Genomic DNA, 16,986 nt, shown 5'->3' with positions numbered 1-16,986 from the left:
AATTAGTGGTTAGGTTCCGCGGGTTGTCAGGTTGATTGCACCGTAAATGGGCATTTTCCTAAAAAGGTGGCAATCACCAGTCGGACGTGTTTGTTACCAATATGATCAACGGCCAATAGGGGCACATCGGCAGTATGTTTCCCTGTTCAGCTCCTAAATTGAAACATTAATCATTCCGAGATGCTGATAAATGGCTTGCCGCCTTTCATAAATAGAACTGTAAGATAGATTTAATCATGAAGTTAGACTAAATATGATGTTTACTTAAGCATGAAGTTTACCTCAATTTAAAGCTAAGCTAGACATGAAGTAAACCTAAACAAGAAGTTATCTAAATTTGAAGTTTATTTAGATACCTACTTATGAAGTTTACCTCAATTTAAAGCTAAGCTAAACAATAAGTTAACCTAAACTAGAGTTGACCTCAATTTAAAACTAAACTAAACATGAAGTTTTTCTCAATTTAAATCTAAGTTAAACAATGAGTTAACCTAAACATGAAGTTTACCTCAATTTAAAGCCAAGCTAAACAAGAAGTTTGCCTCAATTTAAAGCTCAAAGTTAAACAATGAGTTAACCTAAACATTAAGTTTACCTAAATTTGAACTTAATTTAGATACCTGTGAAGTTTACCTAAATACAGTAACGGTTTTCTCTAATTAAGTTGTACAGTGAACTGATTAGGAAAATCTATGGCGAACAAGATTCACTTGGATTATAACATTACTAGAGTTTGAATAGCGCATCACTAGGTACTCCATAGTATTTGGTCGTAAAAACAAACAGTGCGGCACGAATCCATAGTAAAAAAATCCCGCCAATAGTAACACAGAACGGTGTCCCTAATGTGCAAATCCCGGAACGCACCTAAATATGAAGAAAAAACCTTTGGGATATTTTTTCATTCAATATAAACACGGTTTCTTACGGTTCCGAAACTTACGTCGAAGTCAAAATTCGGTATTCCGGATATAATATTTGCTTCTAATTAGCTGTTTTTTTTTTCATTTCATTGTGTGAATGGTATTGATATTGTTTGATAGAAAAAACAGTAGAAATCAACAAAATTCAATTGTTCGAATAGTGTTTGTCAGTGAAAAATAAGGGATTTTAAAATTATTACTAGAATACTAAATACGACAATATGCCATAGTGTGTGTTTTATATTTTCCAATTGAAGCACTGGAGGATTGAAACACGAGCGAAGCCGGGTAGTAACTAATATTATCTATTATCTATCTATATAAATAAAAAATGTTCGTTTGTTCAAAATCTCTTAAGTCTCCGAAAGTTCTTCGTCGATTGTTTTGAAATTTTGACACAACGTTGAAATCGCATACGCGTGTGTTTTTATGTACCTATATTATATTTATATCACCTGTAACATGTAAAAACATGCTTTTTTGAAAAACAGCGCAATTCGGACGTAAATATTGGACGCAAAAGCACACGCGCTATTGTTTCTCTTTCTGCACAGACATACTGAGCCACAGCAAAGCGTGGCGTGGTACAGCTAGTCTTCTAATAAAACGGTGTTATAATGAAACGGCACGAAAAAATAGCGAAATATTGTTGGAATTTATTTAATACGGGTAGTAATTCGATAAATGTTCGATATGTCTCGTGCATTAGCAAGATATTTGCCCTGTAACGATTGCCTTGTAAACAGAACTGCGTACAGTTTCCCTTGTTACCGACATAAATCATCCTCCATAGAAGTTCCAGCGATCTAGTAGTGATAAATGCTTTTTGCCGCCAATTTCCATCAGCTGTCAAGCGATCGATATTATCTCCTGAAATTGCGCTACGAAAATCGAACATAATTATTCGAATATCACGATCGGTAGGTACCCCGGCGTGATATATTATTATTGTGCAGGTACCCTTCCTAATGGACAATCTACAATAATTATTATTTCAATTTAATGCAGGTAAAGGTCCGATATAGTGCTTGATTAATAGGTAGGTATTTCTTTGGATCTTTGTCTTAACTAAGCATGGGAAATTTTCCATTAAGTAAGTACTTTTCTATTTGTTGGTGCGACCGTCACAATAATTCGACGATCAGAGCCGTTAAAAAATCCCAGATATTGAGTTAAGTATTGCTCGGGCGTCCCCTACTTCCTCTATCATTCTCTAAACACTCCTGACACTAATAAGAACAAACTTTGAAATTTTCAGCGTAATCAATAAAAAGAGTGTTAAATAAATGTTTTAAATAAACATTTAAACCAGGAAGATATTATGTATCTCCCATTAAGCATACTTTTGGCAAATATAATTTACCTTCAGCGATATCATACACGTTTTCCGGGTTGTCAAGTCAAATAAAAAATAATATTTGAAAGATCATTATTTCAAATATGGGTAGGCACCTATGTAATTAAATCGTTTAAAATTAGCTACAAACTACGGAAGTGTAAAAATCAATCGAAACGTCAAAACCGACAGTTCAAAGATAATCAATTATATCGAACACCAAACCTATTTAACCTGCCTATTTTTGAAAAGCAATTATCGAAAAATACTAACCTGCATTCTTGTAAAATATTGCTTTGGAATATCGACAACATCAAATGTACTAATAATTTCGGTTGTCTGTGCGTCCCCGTGAGATTTCATTAAATGAACTCAAATCTTTTGAATTTAAGAGTCAGTAATTGGAACTGATTGTGTGAAGGATTCAGTCAAACGATAAATTAGGTACTGATAAAGATGCCGATTTTCGGCATCAATTATTTTTTTTGGGTAATTTAGGTTTTTAATTGATTTTTTTAGGTACCTTAGGTTTCCAGTAATTTTTTAGGTAGCTTAGGTTTCAATTAATATTTTAGGTATCTTAGGTTATCAGTTAATTGGTAAATTTTGGATAGGGCCTGACACGCTTATTACGAATAATTTTTAGAAAAAAACTTTATATTCGCCTTAATTACTATAAAAGAAAACTTTTTGCATTTCGGGCGGCGGAAAATTATGCATTTTGATTTTCAATTGCATAAAACCAAAATTCACTTCGCGAATCGATGTGGCGACAACGCGACGCCATTAGGAACGCACTGTTATGTTGGTATCACTGATGCATTAACAAGAGCTAAATACGACCGTTGCTATCTTCGTGGGATGCCGAGGTTTGTGTAATATGGTTTGTGATACAAAGGAAAGTGCCCCTTAATAACGCCTGCTCGCGTCAAGGCAAGAAAAACATCCCAGTTTTCAACTAGTTTACCGGCTACGCTAGGTTTGTGTAACATGGTTTGTGATACAAATCAATGTATCAGGGATACCAACATAACAGTGACGTACCTAATGGCAGCTGATTGCCGCCGCATCGATTCGCGAAGTGAATTTTGGTTAACGCAATTGAAAATTTAAATTCATAATTTTCCGCCGCCCGAAATGCAAAAAGTTTTCTTTTATAGTAATTAAGGCGAATATAAAGTTTTTTTCTAAAAAATATTCGTAATAAGCGTGTCAGGCCCTATCCAAAAATTACCAGTTAATTTTTAGGTACCATACGTTTTTAGTTTTTTTAGGTAGGTACCTGTACCTACCTTAGGTTTTTAATTGATTTTCAGGTACTTTAGGTTTCTAGTTAATTATTTAGGTAACTTAGATTTTAGTTAATATTTTAGGTACCTAAGGTAATCATTTAATTTTTAGGTATCATACGTTTTTAGTTTTTTTTAGGTACCTATCTTAGGTTTTTAATTGATTTTCTGGTACCTTTAGTTAATTATTTAGGTAACTTAGATTTTAGTTAATATTTTAGGTACCTAATGATTTTAGGTAATTTAGTTAATTTTTTAAGTACCTACCTATCACACATACTAATTTCGGTTTTTTGTCTGTGAAATAATCCTGCGTGAAATTATTCACATTCAATGAACTTTTTTTTAAATTTGGAACTGATTGATGGAATAATTCAGACAAGAGATAAAGCAGGTAACAAAATGATTTTATTTTAATTAATTCATTAAAATAATTCTAATACATTTGAAAAGAAGAAGTCGGTGATGCCCGAGGAGGACATGGCACAATCAAGTGAACCAAATACTTCAATCGGGATAATAATAGAAGAGTATGTATGAGACGATGTATGAATGTGAATGAGACAAGGAGTGTGAGCCAAGACCGATTTGTTTGGGGGTCCGTCCCCTTTGCCTACCCTTGCGTGGAAACCGCGGGTGGTTAATTAGTTAGTAAGTTACATTGAAAATGTGTATTTCTTTTGTTTAAATTTTTGACAGTTTTTTTTTCAAGTATACTAACGTTTTTCATTTGAAAAGTAAATTTCTCTCAGTACCCAAACCCGCCTCTCAAATCAAAATATTCATACCATGTAATAATATTCATACCATTTTCAGAATCAAAAGTCAATTTTTGTGATTGATTGTTAATATTAAATCCATACTGAGGATAAAGTTTTCCCATGGTCTTTCATAGATACAAGTTTAGTATGTACAATTTAAGTTACCTACATTAATACGCTTAAAATAACGTAAGAATCGTTTTTATCGATGCCAGGGAAGAACTGGTAAACAAAATAGTCACGAATTTCTTTGTAACACGGTACTCTGCGTCACATATTTTTGTTCTAAACGGAGAAAAATGAGTATTGTTATTTATCAAGAATCTCTTAAAATTATTGGTAATCCGATTAAAACCGGGATTGCAGGCCGTTTCTTGATAAACTTTTAGTAAATACATATTTTAACGGAACACGTGTTCATGCACCTGCCATTTAAAAAAAATATATTAGCTCCGCACGGGAGACTTTGAGGAAAAAAATCTTTTAAGGCCAATGTCATCTTTGTGGGATGCTGTGTGATGGGTATTTTTAGGGAAATGAAGAATAAGAAGTTCTGAGAAGAAAATATGTCCAGGAGGATGGGTCGAAAGAGTCCGGCTGGAGAGGTCAAAAGGCCTCCCTCTTCTATTAGTTTTGTGAATGAGAGTAAGATTTTGGTGTAGAGTTTTAGCACCTTGTAGTATAGGAAGCTTTTTTACTCAAATGTTGTATGTTGTAGTTGCTTGTTGGATATATTATGTTGTATCTAGTGTTTCTAATATGAATGTAAAGGAGTATTGTTTTAAAATAGAACTGTTTAAGTGACAAGATGTTAAATTTGTTGAAGCTTTCGTCAAATGGATTTTGAGAATCTCATTACGAGTAAAAATAATATTATATTAAATGAAAAAATAAACTTTGTAAAACACCACTTTTATTATGAATTAATATTAACAGCCAACCAGGTTTCGCTTAGCTCAAGCTTCGTCAGGGCTTATTATATCAACAGTTGATATAATAAGCCCTGACGAAGCTTGAGCTAAGCGAAACCTGGTTGGCTGTTCATATAAATTCATAATAAAAGTGGTGTTCAACAAAGTGTATTTTTTCATTTAATATATAATGTCACATCACAAAGTGTTTGCTTCCTTCGATAAAAATAATATTCTTCCGTGAAAATTAGTAAATGGACACTGAACATCACCTCGGTTCAAGTTAAACATGTTACATAATCTTGGTTACAAGGTAAAAAATATACCACTGTTTCGTGAAAATTGGTAAATGGACAATGACCAACTTGGTTTAAGGCGAAATCTCTAAATATTATAAAACTAAGTCGCTATCCGCCGTCTGTCTGTTTGTGCGCTTAGCTCATATAAACTACGCAATGGATTTAGATAGAGTTTTCACTATCATTTAGAGAATTTATTCCGGAAGGTTTACATGTTTAACACATGCATGTTATATTTATAGTATACGTAGAGAAAGTCGACCAACGTCAGGTACACGTCAGCTAGTATGTAATATTCTATTGTGTAGATTGGTGGATTGATAATAGAATAGTAACAATAAATTTAATAACGTCCTAAATACAACCCTGCCTCCATAACTCGCCATGCACAATCTTACGCTGTACAATAATGTCCAGCGTACATCTCGAGCCGATACAATCAACGCGTACGGCTGCACAGAGCAGAGCAGTATTTTTACCCGGGAGTCTGGACAAATCGACATCTCGCTGTGCCTGGAAGCTCGTGTGAGAAAGGCACAAATACAACGACTCCCTCCAAGCGATCTAAGCCAATGCCATTCTCTATGGGTAGAGAATAGAGCTGGGCTACTGGGCTTCTAGTAAGGACGAAATCGTAAATAATATCTTGATTTATACTTTGTTATCAGATTAATCTAATCGGTAGCATAATGCTTACAAAAATATCGAGTAAAATTCTCGTACTTCCCTTCAATCTTAATACGCAAAAATTATGGAAATAACTCTTCGTTCCAACTTATAATTAATTACTATAAAAAAAAACAAATATTACAAATATAACTAATTTTATAAGCAATAATTACTATCCGGAAACAGAAATATAAATTGAAAAAACCTTCCGAGAAAAAATAAATGCCGCCGATTCTAACATAGAAAATTCTGTAATGAGTACTGACTACTGACCTGTCATGAAAAAACGAAAAAAAATCGTTCCCTGTGACGTCACAACTGACACGCCATAGATTTGGTGCATTTTGACAGGCCTTTGAAAAATTAAAACTTTGAAAATTATTTTAATAAGAAACTAACCTTAAAAATAAATAAAAAGGACTGGTGTTCCTTATTACCACATAATGAAGAATAACACAAGACCTGCCTTGTGGGCGTATTCATGATTTAAATTTAAACCCAATTTGAGCCTATATTTCGGTACAAAACTGTATTTCATCATGACGATATTCAAATGGGATGATGATATAAAATTTCAGGCAAGTGTAAGAGGGAGAGATTGCGTGCTAAACGGCCCAGAACCAAAGGTACTAAGTCAGTGACACATTTGTTTCCATTCAAATTTGTAGAAGTCACTTCTAGTTTTCTTATTTATTCTATGCTTATTACAGATGAATTTTGAAAAAATACTATAAAAACAATATTGGCAAAGAAATTCAGCAGTTCTACCATATTAAAAAATGTCTCTGTAACCAAAATAAGGTTTTGGTGTAACTCGGGTTCAATGAACTCTAGGACTGCACGAAGAAAAATGAATATTGCCAATTTGTTAAGAATCTAATCAAATTATTGATAATTCCGGTTAAAACGGGATCAAATCGACAAGTTTCCTCATAAGCTTTTAGTACATTATGGATATTTTATCATGATGTCGGAACACGTGTTAAAGAAAATCCGAATATTTTTCGTCATAATATATGTCACGACAACTGCATTCGTAAGGCCTTCAGTCCCGTTTTCAACCGGAATCATCAATAATTTTAAGAGATTCTTAATAAATTAGCGATGGTCATTTTTCTCCGTGTGGAAACTATTCAGATAAGCGTAAAAAAAATCAATTAAATATTTTTAATTTGTATTTCTTTTGTTTAAATTTTTAAGAGATGTGTTAAAATTTCATGTTTCAGACATATTTTCAGCTTCACTAGTCCTACAATTATAATATCCCATGATTTTTCTGTTGTGGGTCTGGGCTAGTTATAAAATGAAATCGTACAGAATGTAATTAATTAACTCAGCTTACTCGGAGCCCTTGTCAAAAAGCTTGTAAGTTGATTGTAGTACTAATTTATGAACAGGCCGGATAAAAAACTGCTACTAACTCCACCGCTGTAACAACTACACTGTTATAACGCAGAACCATTATTCTAACTAAACAGAGGCGTGCATGTTGTATGTTATACTAAATATTATACCTGCGGAGGATGCAGTTAAACAATGAAATTTATTTAATAATGTGGCGGTTTACAGTTACAACCACAGAGGCGTTTTTTAAATGTGGCTTCTATAAAATAGTCCCAACTTCCCGGATGCACCGGGACTGTGGCATCGGCATTTGGGTATATTGCGAGGCTAAAATCAGTGGGGAAAGGAATGAGATGAGAAGAAAAAAGTTTGGAAGTATAAATAAGTACATCAGATCTGGTTTGCAACGTTCCGATTAAAATGGTGGTCTTTATCCAGGGCGATACTAAGAGTACCTAATACCTATATAAATCGCTAGTGGGAAAATCCATCACGATCCATGTTACTATTTTTTTTAAATATTAACTACACTCAGGAGACCCTGAGGCAAAATAATTTCCCTAAGGGCCTATGTCATCTTTGGGGATGCTGTGTAGTGGATCTTTTTGAGGAAAAGAAGGAGCGAACGTGGGTCTCTAATACACTCATATTGTACACGGAGAAAAATGACTATTTATTTATTTAGAATGTACGGCACAAGTGCCATTTACATCCAAATTTTTTATTTTATTTTTTTACATATACATAGTGCAGTATTAAATTTTGATGAGAAAAATTAAAGAATTAAATTTAGTAAAAACATAACAAATAAAATAACAGTAAAGAAAGAAGCAATGACAATAGCCTGTTATGTAGTGACCTCATTAAAATAAGTGGCGTTAAAATGTGTTATTAGTGCGGCTTTATACTTTACAAGGGGAATATTAAAAGTATCTGCGATATTAGCATAAAAGTTCCCAAGTGTGTGCGATCCATTTATAACTGAGTTATATCCTGAGATTGTGGTATAATTGTCACAATAATACATACTAGAGGACCTTGATTTAATGGTAGGTACATGAAATTGAATAATAAATTGCTAATTGATTAAGAATCTCTTCAAATTATTGGTAATTTTAGGGTGAATATTATGGAACACCGAAACATGGATTTTCCAGCGATCAATGTAACACATCCCATACTTATATAATCTTAGTTAAAAGTTCGTTCAAACTCGAATGTCTATACGATATAATATTTCTAAGTACCAGGTAATGTACTGTTAATGCGCGATCATTGTCTTGTTATTCTAGTGCAGGTACAATTCAGTCTATTGAGCGAGTACAGTTCCTACAAGGCGTTTGGTAGTCGAGGGGTAATTTTATATTTCAATAACGAAATTCGTCATCACAGTGTGCTTTTATCGTACCTTGGGCCAACATCATAACGAATTCAAAATCAAATTTGTGTTGATTACTATAAACTCAAAGAAATAAAATAAATAATCAAAGAAGTAAAAGAAATAATAACAATATCAATATAATTACTTCACAATTCAATCATTTAGAATATCTGCGGCAAGTTCCAGAGTGAAAGATACTTTCAGTATCGCCCTGGTGTAAGAACACCATTCAGAATTAGAAAGTTGCTTGAAATGGCTTTGGCCGTGTTTGGCGACCAGATCCTCATCTTCTTCTCATATCCATTACCTTTAGCCTCACAATATACCCCAATTGGGGATGCCATATTCTCACTGGCTTCAAAAGGTTGGGAGCAGTTGGGATTCTTGTGCGAATCACAAAAAAATTGTTGAAATAAAGTGAACAATTTTAAGATATATTAAAATAACTTCAAAATATTATTTATTCGCTTTTACATTAATGCATATGAACATACAGAAAGGTCCAAATATTTGTACACAGGTATATTCACTGTATAGGACAGGGGTGGGGAACCTGCGGCCCGCGAGTCTTTTTAATGCGGCCCGCAAACATTTTTGGTGCGGCCTGCTGACGGCCTGCAAAAAAACTTTCATGTTCGAAGTGCAGTTATAAAATCCAATATGCGAACTGTGTGATGCAAAAATAGGCCACTTGCATGGATTTCATAACGACTTGGAAAAAATCGTGTGGATAGATCTTTTTACTAAGATTACGAAAATGTTAGTAAAATTTTGTAGAAATGTACATTTATTTTTATTTTTAAATAAATAAATCCATTATTTGGGCTCGTGTCGTCACTACATGAAAATGTCCCGTCTACTGAAAATGTTCCTATTAATTTTGTAAAATTCCACACTGATTTAATTTTTTTATATGGCATCACTTTGATTTCAGGCGAATTATTGAATTCGTTCTCTAGATTTATTGTTTGTTCTCTGCGAACTTTTCATTTGGTTTGAATTTTTGACAGATGTGAAGAGAACCCCGTACAATTTAGATGTCGGTACGTGTTTTAGAGGTATAATGGTTATGGTGCTGATTTTATCAAAATCAAATTTTATAATATTCTTATTATTATTAAAATTTACAAGTACGAGTATATTAAATTGGATTTATTAATATAGACGTTGTACATTATAATGATTTATGATCAATAAGATGGATCAAGGAAAAAAATATTTATGAGATGTAATATTTTTGGTATGCCTCGTTATTTTGCTGTGTCATTCGTGTGGAAAACGATCTTTTTTTTAAAAATGATTTTCGGCTATGTAATCATTGTTTTTTCTCACCTATAAAATTATGTCCCGTCTTTCCGGTTTATAAAAAAAGGTCTGATTTTTCGGATTGAAATTTTCAAAAAATCCCCCGGGTTTCAAAAATACGATTAAAAAATAATAATAATACAGAATGTCTTAGAATATTTTCCTTAACCGGAAAAAAAATTAAAAAATATGATGCAAGTGGCCTATTGGAGGAAACCATTTTCAAGGGTGTAATTTCAATCAAAGGTGGGGACTCGCACAGTGATTCAATCTTTAGATAAAATAAGTTTTGTCTTCAGAATATTAAAATTCCAGTTGCGGAGTACGCATTTCAAAGGAAACCGTTCGCATGTTTCGAATGGAGTTTGTATTCTAGTTTCACACTAAACGCTGCAAAATTCCTATTATACAGAATCACTTCTAAGTTAAAACCAGTTTTGTGTTTTGAACGCAACTTAAAACTCGATTTGTAGACTCATCTGTACACGCAACTCAAGGGAAACGATTCTCGCGTTCCGAATGCAGTCAGATGTGATATAAATATAAAATTGGTACTTGATAAAATGAGGTTATAATATATCCCCCGGCAGCAAAATTAAAATCTACCAACATCCAAATGGCTGAAAATAGCCAAAAGGTTCCCCACCACTGATCTAGGACAACGAGTCGAAGGTATAAAAATCAGGCCAGTAAGGCAGTGTTCTTCAATAAGTAACCAATCAACCACTATTTAGTCAAAAAGGATCGACATGTTTCAAAACCAATGGTTTCTTCGTCAGGATCTTATAAATCGGTTTTGAAACATGCCGTTCCTTTTTAATTAAATAGTGGTGTAAACAAAGTATTTTCATTAAATATAAGGTAATGTGTTGGGAAGTAAAAGCTTCATAGATGCACGCACAGAGGGCAGTGCATAGAGCTTGCGTGGAAGTCCGCACGATGGAGCCAGTGGCCAGTAGTCGCCAGGGCCAGTGGTAAGGCTCTCAGAGAAACTTACTGTTTCAGATTCCAATTAGCCAGTTACTAGTTAGGTCGACTATCGAGTCACCTTTATAATACGCGGAGTATTAATAAATCCCCGATTAATCTAAAAGAACCACCTTATTTGTTAACTTCTTCCAAGACGAGTTGGAGACCTGTTTGTACGAACACAACATAATGTTTGCTCAGTTCTCGATGCGTTTTGTGTGTTGACTACAAGACACCCTGTACACGCAGTTGCCGTTTGTCCGTACTTTGTACATGAGCGAATAGAAGCAGGCCTCACACTTTACAAGGATTCCTACTATAAATGATAGCAACCTTCAACAGATTGGATAAAAGATAACTACAGATCTATACCCTACAATAGACTAGCCCCATGGACTGTAGACTATTATACCCTGTAGCGTATAGAACATAGAATAACGGGAACAGGTATTACGTACCTAAATTGAGGGCCAGTATAATAAATTAACTTTAGATTTATGTAACTTCATTTTTTTAATGAATTATTTTTTAGGAGAGTCTTGAAGAGACCCATTTCGCAAGAGGGAAGTAACACAGAGGCCGACAAATCGTTCCACAGCTAAGCTGTTGAACTCAATAACGAATCGTAGAAGCGACAAGTTCTCACATGGAGAATAATCAGTACTGCTTCAAACCTTGTTAAAAACGGGGCAGCAGGCCATTTTCTTATAAAATGTTAGTACTTTCCGAATATGTCGGAGCACGTGTTCATGCACCTGAGTTTGCCCCGTTAATATATAATGACGTTAATATATTTTTATGAATACGTGTTCCGAGGGCGCATAAATACATTCCATCTTTACTAAAAGTTTACATGAAACCTATCAATTCAGTTGTTAAGAGCCTGGAGTCCCGTTTTTAAACAGGTTACGAATTATTTGTAAGAGATTCTTACAAATAATTGCCAAAATTGCCTCTAAAATAGTTAAAAATTGATTTCTTTAATTGCCCATCTCTAAATAGTATAAAATAAAGCGTAATTCTCCACTGTCTGTTTGTGCGCTTAGGTTGGTAGGGTTTTCACTATCATTTAGAGAATTTCTTCTTGAAGGTTTATATATATATGTAATACAAGCTATATTTACAGAAAGTAGAGAAAAGCCGAAGTTTTGTCATCAAGCAGTAAAAAATAAGATTTTCGCTTGCCTACATTGCTAACGCTGGCTAAACCTTATGAGATACATCAACATTAATATCACAACCTAAAAACTTACACAAAATCATTTATAAGTGAAGTAATGCGTACGATCGATTATTAATATGAGAGTATGGAATGTATCGGCAGCATCTCCTATCCTCTTCCTATTTTCCTCTTCCTCTCCCCTTCCTTTAACACCAAATTAATTTTAAGGTACTAACACTTCATTTCTAATGCACTTTAACACAAGAAACTTCTGTGGCTTGAATTCAGTTAACTTGTATGTATATATATATATATATATATATATATATATATATATCATTGTATATTACATAAAAGCTGTTTGTTTCTTACAAAATAAAAAAATAAAAATAAGTCGCCGAGCAACGCCGGGTAGACGTCAGCTAGTATTTTATAATTAGAAACACAAATACATAAAGTAGCACATATCTGTACTAGATTTTTCTACACCATTTTCATTATTTTATCCACAGACATATGAATATATAGACTAGAAATTAAAGATGAGGGGTAAAATCAACTGTTGAAGAACGAAGGGGGTAAAGCTGACTGTGATTCGTCAATAAATCAATCTGACAGTATATAGGCATATCGCATTATAATATCACCATTTAGTTCTTAAAAGTAAAATCTGTTTTTGAATGAATAGATATTTTTACATGGGAGCGCAAATTACTCGCCACGTTATGAACAAATTTGCGAAGTCCAAATTCGGCAAAATAAATTTCTTCTATTTTCAGAGTCGAATATTTCGTTTACGTATTTAGTTAAGACACTTTTATAAATGTTCATAATTTACTTCCCAGCAACCAACCAGCTTTGTGTTTCGCGTCCAGACGTATCTCGATGTGATAGTATATGTTTCTACAACTGATCCATATTATACGATGTGAATATGCTTAAAATAAAGTAAAATAATGCTTATATATGGAATGTAACACGACAATCGGGTTTATTCTCTTTTTCACATCTATTTTTACAAGTTTTCATACCACAAGCCACCATTTTGCCGTGTTATTTCGTAAAATGAACCGATGATGCCTCGACCATAGTTCGCACAAGAATGATGACGTCACGTTTTCAAATTTCACTTGAGGCCATACGCGAGCCCAGCCGGCTCCAATGGAACCGGTATGGGGAGTGGGGAATAATACGCTTTTAATCACTTAGGGCAGGTCTACTAATATTCATATGTCTATGATTTTATCAGTTTGGTTGGGTATTTTGAACTCAAATCCAAATTTATGTTTGGTGTGAAAAAGGCCGCGCAATCTATCATACGGACCGCCCGTTTCTGCTCAAGGGTTTTTCAGGTATTTTAAGGATCCAGACCAGAGGTGGCTGCCCAATTCATGAGTTACTACACAAAATACGAGCGGTTAAGGGATGAGAAAGAAGTAATTTTTGTTGTTTTTAATTATACAAAAGTTCACCGGATACCACACACGATGTCGTAAAAATTTGACTCTAAATAAGCTGAAGAATCCCTGGTTCTATCTGGTACACCTTGTTACAATAACGAATCTGGATAAAATAGTTTATTTGCACACTGTTGAGTTGATTCCTCCATTGTTACGCTCAAAATTCACATAAATTACAAACTTATAGTCAATACCATTTGTACCATAGGTGAATTAAGAGATTTTAAAACCATCAACATGCTATGAACGATAAAAACTGAGGATATACAAAACAAACTCAGTCAAGCCGAAAAGAGAATAAGTCGAAATGGACAACTGCGAAGGTTCGTTGGAAAAGGACGCGGAACGAAAAAACGGAGAAACTAATTTTAATTGCCTCAAGTTTAGAGATCAAAGGGAAACACAGTAAATGCTGAAAAAAACAACAAGTCCGAGATTAACACCACAAGGACAGGAACGAAGATGAAGGACTAGAATATTAATCGCCCTGATGATGAGAGAGTAAAAAAGGAAGCTAATTTTTAATTAATTTTCATAGTTCTGCGGCAGAAAAAGCAGTTATTTGGTGAATAACCATAAAAATTGTCCCTAAGCGCATTAGAACTAGAGCTTTCAATCCCGGGGTCTCGAGAACCGGGATCCCGGGAATCCCGGACCTTTGTCGGCACCGTAATCCCGGTGCTGTGCTTTTCTTAAACCCGCGATTACGGTATTTTTTTCTAATTTAGAACCAGGATTGGCTGTCCTGCAGGTACGTGTACCTAAAGTTGTATGTTGTTAGTGTCAGAATCGGGTTTTAACCTTAACTTCCAGGAACACCCCTTCCGTTGGCACTCAGCCTGTCAGCGTCAGCTTCTAAAATGAACCTCTAACCGAAGCAGCAGAGTAGTTAATTGATTGGTTGGTTTATTGGTTGGTTGGTTGATCGGTTGATTTGTTGGTTGTTTACCTGTCAGTGCTAGTGCCTCTTCATGTGCAGGCCGAGGTGGTCACTGCGCGAGAAGCTCCGGCTGCAGAGCTGGCACGAGAAGGGGCGCTGGCCGGTGTGTTTGCGCGTGTGGCGCGTCAGCTCATCCGAGCGCGCGAACCTCCAGGAACACCCCTCCCACCGGCACTCGTACGGCTTCTCCCCTGGGGAATTAACCATACACAAATTAATAAGACGGCATAGACATACATCAAAGAAAGTATGGAGTAGAACAGAAACTTTTGATTGATGGTTTTGGCCTGAGAACCGATAGAGGGATCTAACTGGTTCTTCTAAGGGCTTAGGAAAGTGGTGGGTGCTCTAAGTAATAAGAAATTCGTGGGTTTGGGAGGAAGAAGTCAACTCTTATAGGATTAGGAGGATTAGATTAGATTGTTTGATAGAACGGAAAAGTTGAAAATCTGATGACTTATAAGAAATATAGACGACTTATAATACGGAAACATGGCAGATGTGGAATAACATTATGTCCGAGTTTATTCCACAAAGGCGCATTGCTATATTTAAAAAAATACTTAAAAATACATCTTCCCGTCTATTCTATTTTTAACCCTTAAATGCATACTGTTGTAAAACTGCAACATACCGTTCAAACCACCTTTAACTCTTTGGTGTATACTTAATGCATGCCGTTTTAGAATTATCAAGTTCACGGTAATATATTTTATCGAGTGGCATCACCTTTTTTTTCTTTCGCGAATGTCAAATGTCACTTTTTCTTCAACAAAGTGAAGATTCTCGAAAATTGGTTGGAGGTTAGAATTACAGTTTGGTTTTGCTGTTATTATTTTGATTTTCTTAGGTAAGTAGATACAATAATACAATACTTATATGTAATAACTCGTATTTTTCCGGTACACTTATTAGTTTTGAGAATTTTTTTTAGGTTTTTTATTTTTTTTTCATACGTAATTTGTTCATATTATTTTTTATTAAATACATGGTGTTGTAAATTTGCAACAATTTTTTTTAATCAAATATCATTAAAAAATTACAAATAAAATAAATTCTTTATATATCCTTGCATATGCATGTAAATATCTACAAAATATATTTTTTTCCAGAAAATTTAATAAATCATACATTTAAGGGTTAAAATATAACAATTTGAATATAACTTTTGTTTATGTGAATAAATAAATGAATACAAATCTTGGCAGTAAAAATTAACCCACTTCCCGACATCCGATCGAGCTGAAACTCGGCAAATAGATTCGTTGTCGATAACAATACATTCTATCAACTTGGTGGCAATCACGCATACACACGCGGACATATACGCATTTTTCTAAAATTGTATGACATTACAGCAGTTAATATATGAAATAAATATCGGTCCTACGCAATCGGGATTTGGCGCAGTTGTTAGCGCGGTAGACCCTAGTTTCAGGAGAGGAAAGTTAAATCCTACGTCAAACAAGATATTTTATAAGACACAGCAGTTTACTTGTGGAGGAATGGCCTTATTCAAGAAAACCAACCAGTAAAAAAATGTTTTTTTTACCATAATACATCTATTATCAATTCTAGTTGCGCCATCTCTTGGGCCGGCTAATAGCCAATATCGAAAAATTCATTATTTTTTGGTTTGACTGAGGATTGAAAATTCCTCCCCGGGACTAGCTCTTCACTGTGTGAGCTTTTGAAATATCTTATTGAAGAATAATAATAAATAAATAAATAAATATAATAACAAATCCAAACGAAACGTGAAAGAGAACAAGACACAGAAAATAAAGAGATAACGGTTACAACTAGGAATCGAACCCAGGATCTCTCTATCTTACTAGGGGGCCTACTCTGTATCTTTCGGGTTAACAAACCAGTAAGTTCGTGGTTTAACCTGTCCTTGCCGGTACTGTCAACTGAGTGAACATTGTCTCTAATTAATAAAATATCTCTGTAAATATACTAAACACAGGGTTAAAAATTTTTGGCATTCGTCCGCAATCATTTAAGTATTGCATTAGGTAATTACAATATATAAATATTTACCGAGTGTATAGCACCGGAGGACGAGGAATTTTTGAACACCGTAAGGGAGGGGTTAATACGGGTTTGTGACGTGGCTAAACCGGCGGCAGGAGAGTTTCGAAAGATACAGAGTAGGACTCCAGGACAGTGTCTGTAGCCACTCGACCATTGGGACTTAAATTACTATTAAACTTCATATTTGTAAATTTCATATT

At 34.4% G+C, this 16,986-nt stretch overlaps 1 protein-coding gene across 3 annotated transcripts in view; it reads right to left on the bottom strand.

Moving 5' to 3' along the window:
* LOC149410477 (uncharacterized) overlaps nt 1-16,986 on the bottom strand; it is a 150,641-nt gene that overhangs the window by 10,342 nt on the left and 123,313 nt on the right. For all 3 annotated transcript variants that reach the window (XM_089647751.1, XM_089647750.1, XM_089647749.1), the window contains exon 9: nt 14,759-14,940. In XM_089647751.1, coding sequence (XP_089503877.1) covers nt 14,768-14,940 — 173 coding nt within the window. In that variant the 3' untranslated portion in view covers nt 14,759-14,767. The remainder of the gene's footprint in view (nt 1-14,758; nt 14,941-16,986) is intronic.

This window comes from Hesperophylax consimilis, chromosome 27 (assembly GCF_061612785.1).
Source record: "Hesperophylax consimilis isolate HC1 chromosome 27, BYU_Hcon_1.0, whole genome shotgun sequence".
In the NCBI taxonomy this organism is placed as follows: Eukaryota; Metazoa; Arthropoda; class Insecta; order Trichoptera; family Limnephilidae; genus Hesperophylax; species Hesperophylax consimilis.
Note: the sequence above shows the minus strand (reverse complement) of the source record. Positions and strands in the feature narration are given on the sequence as shown.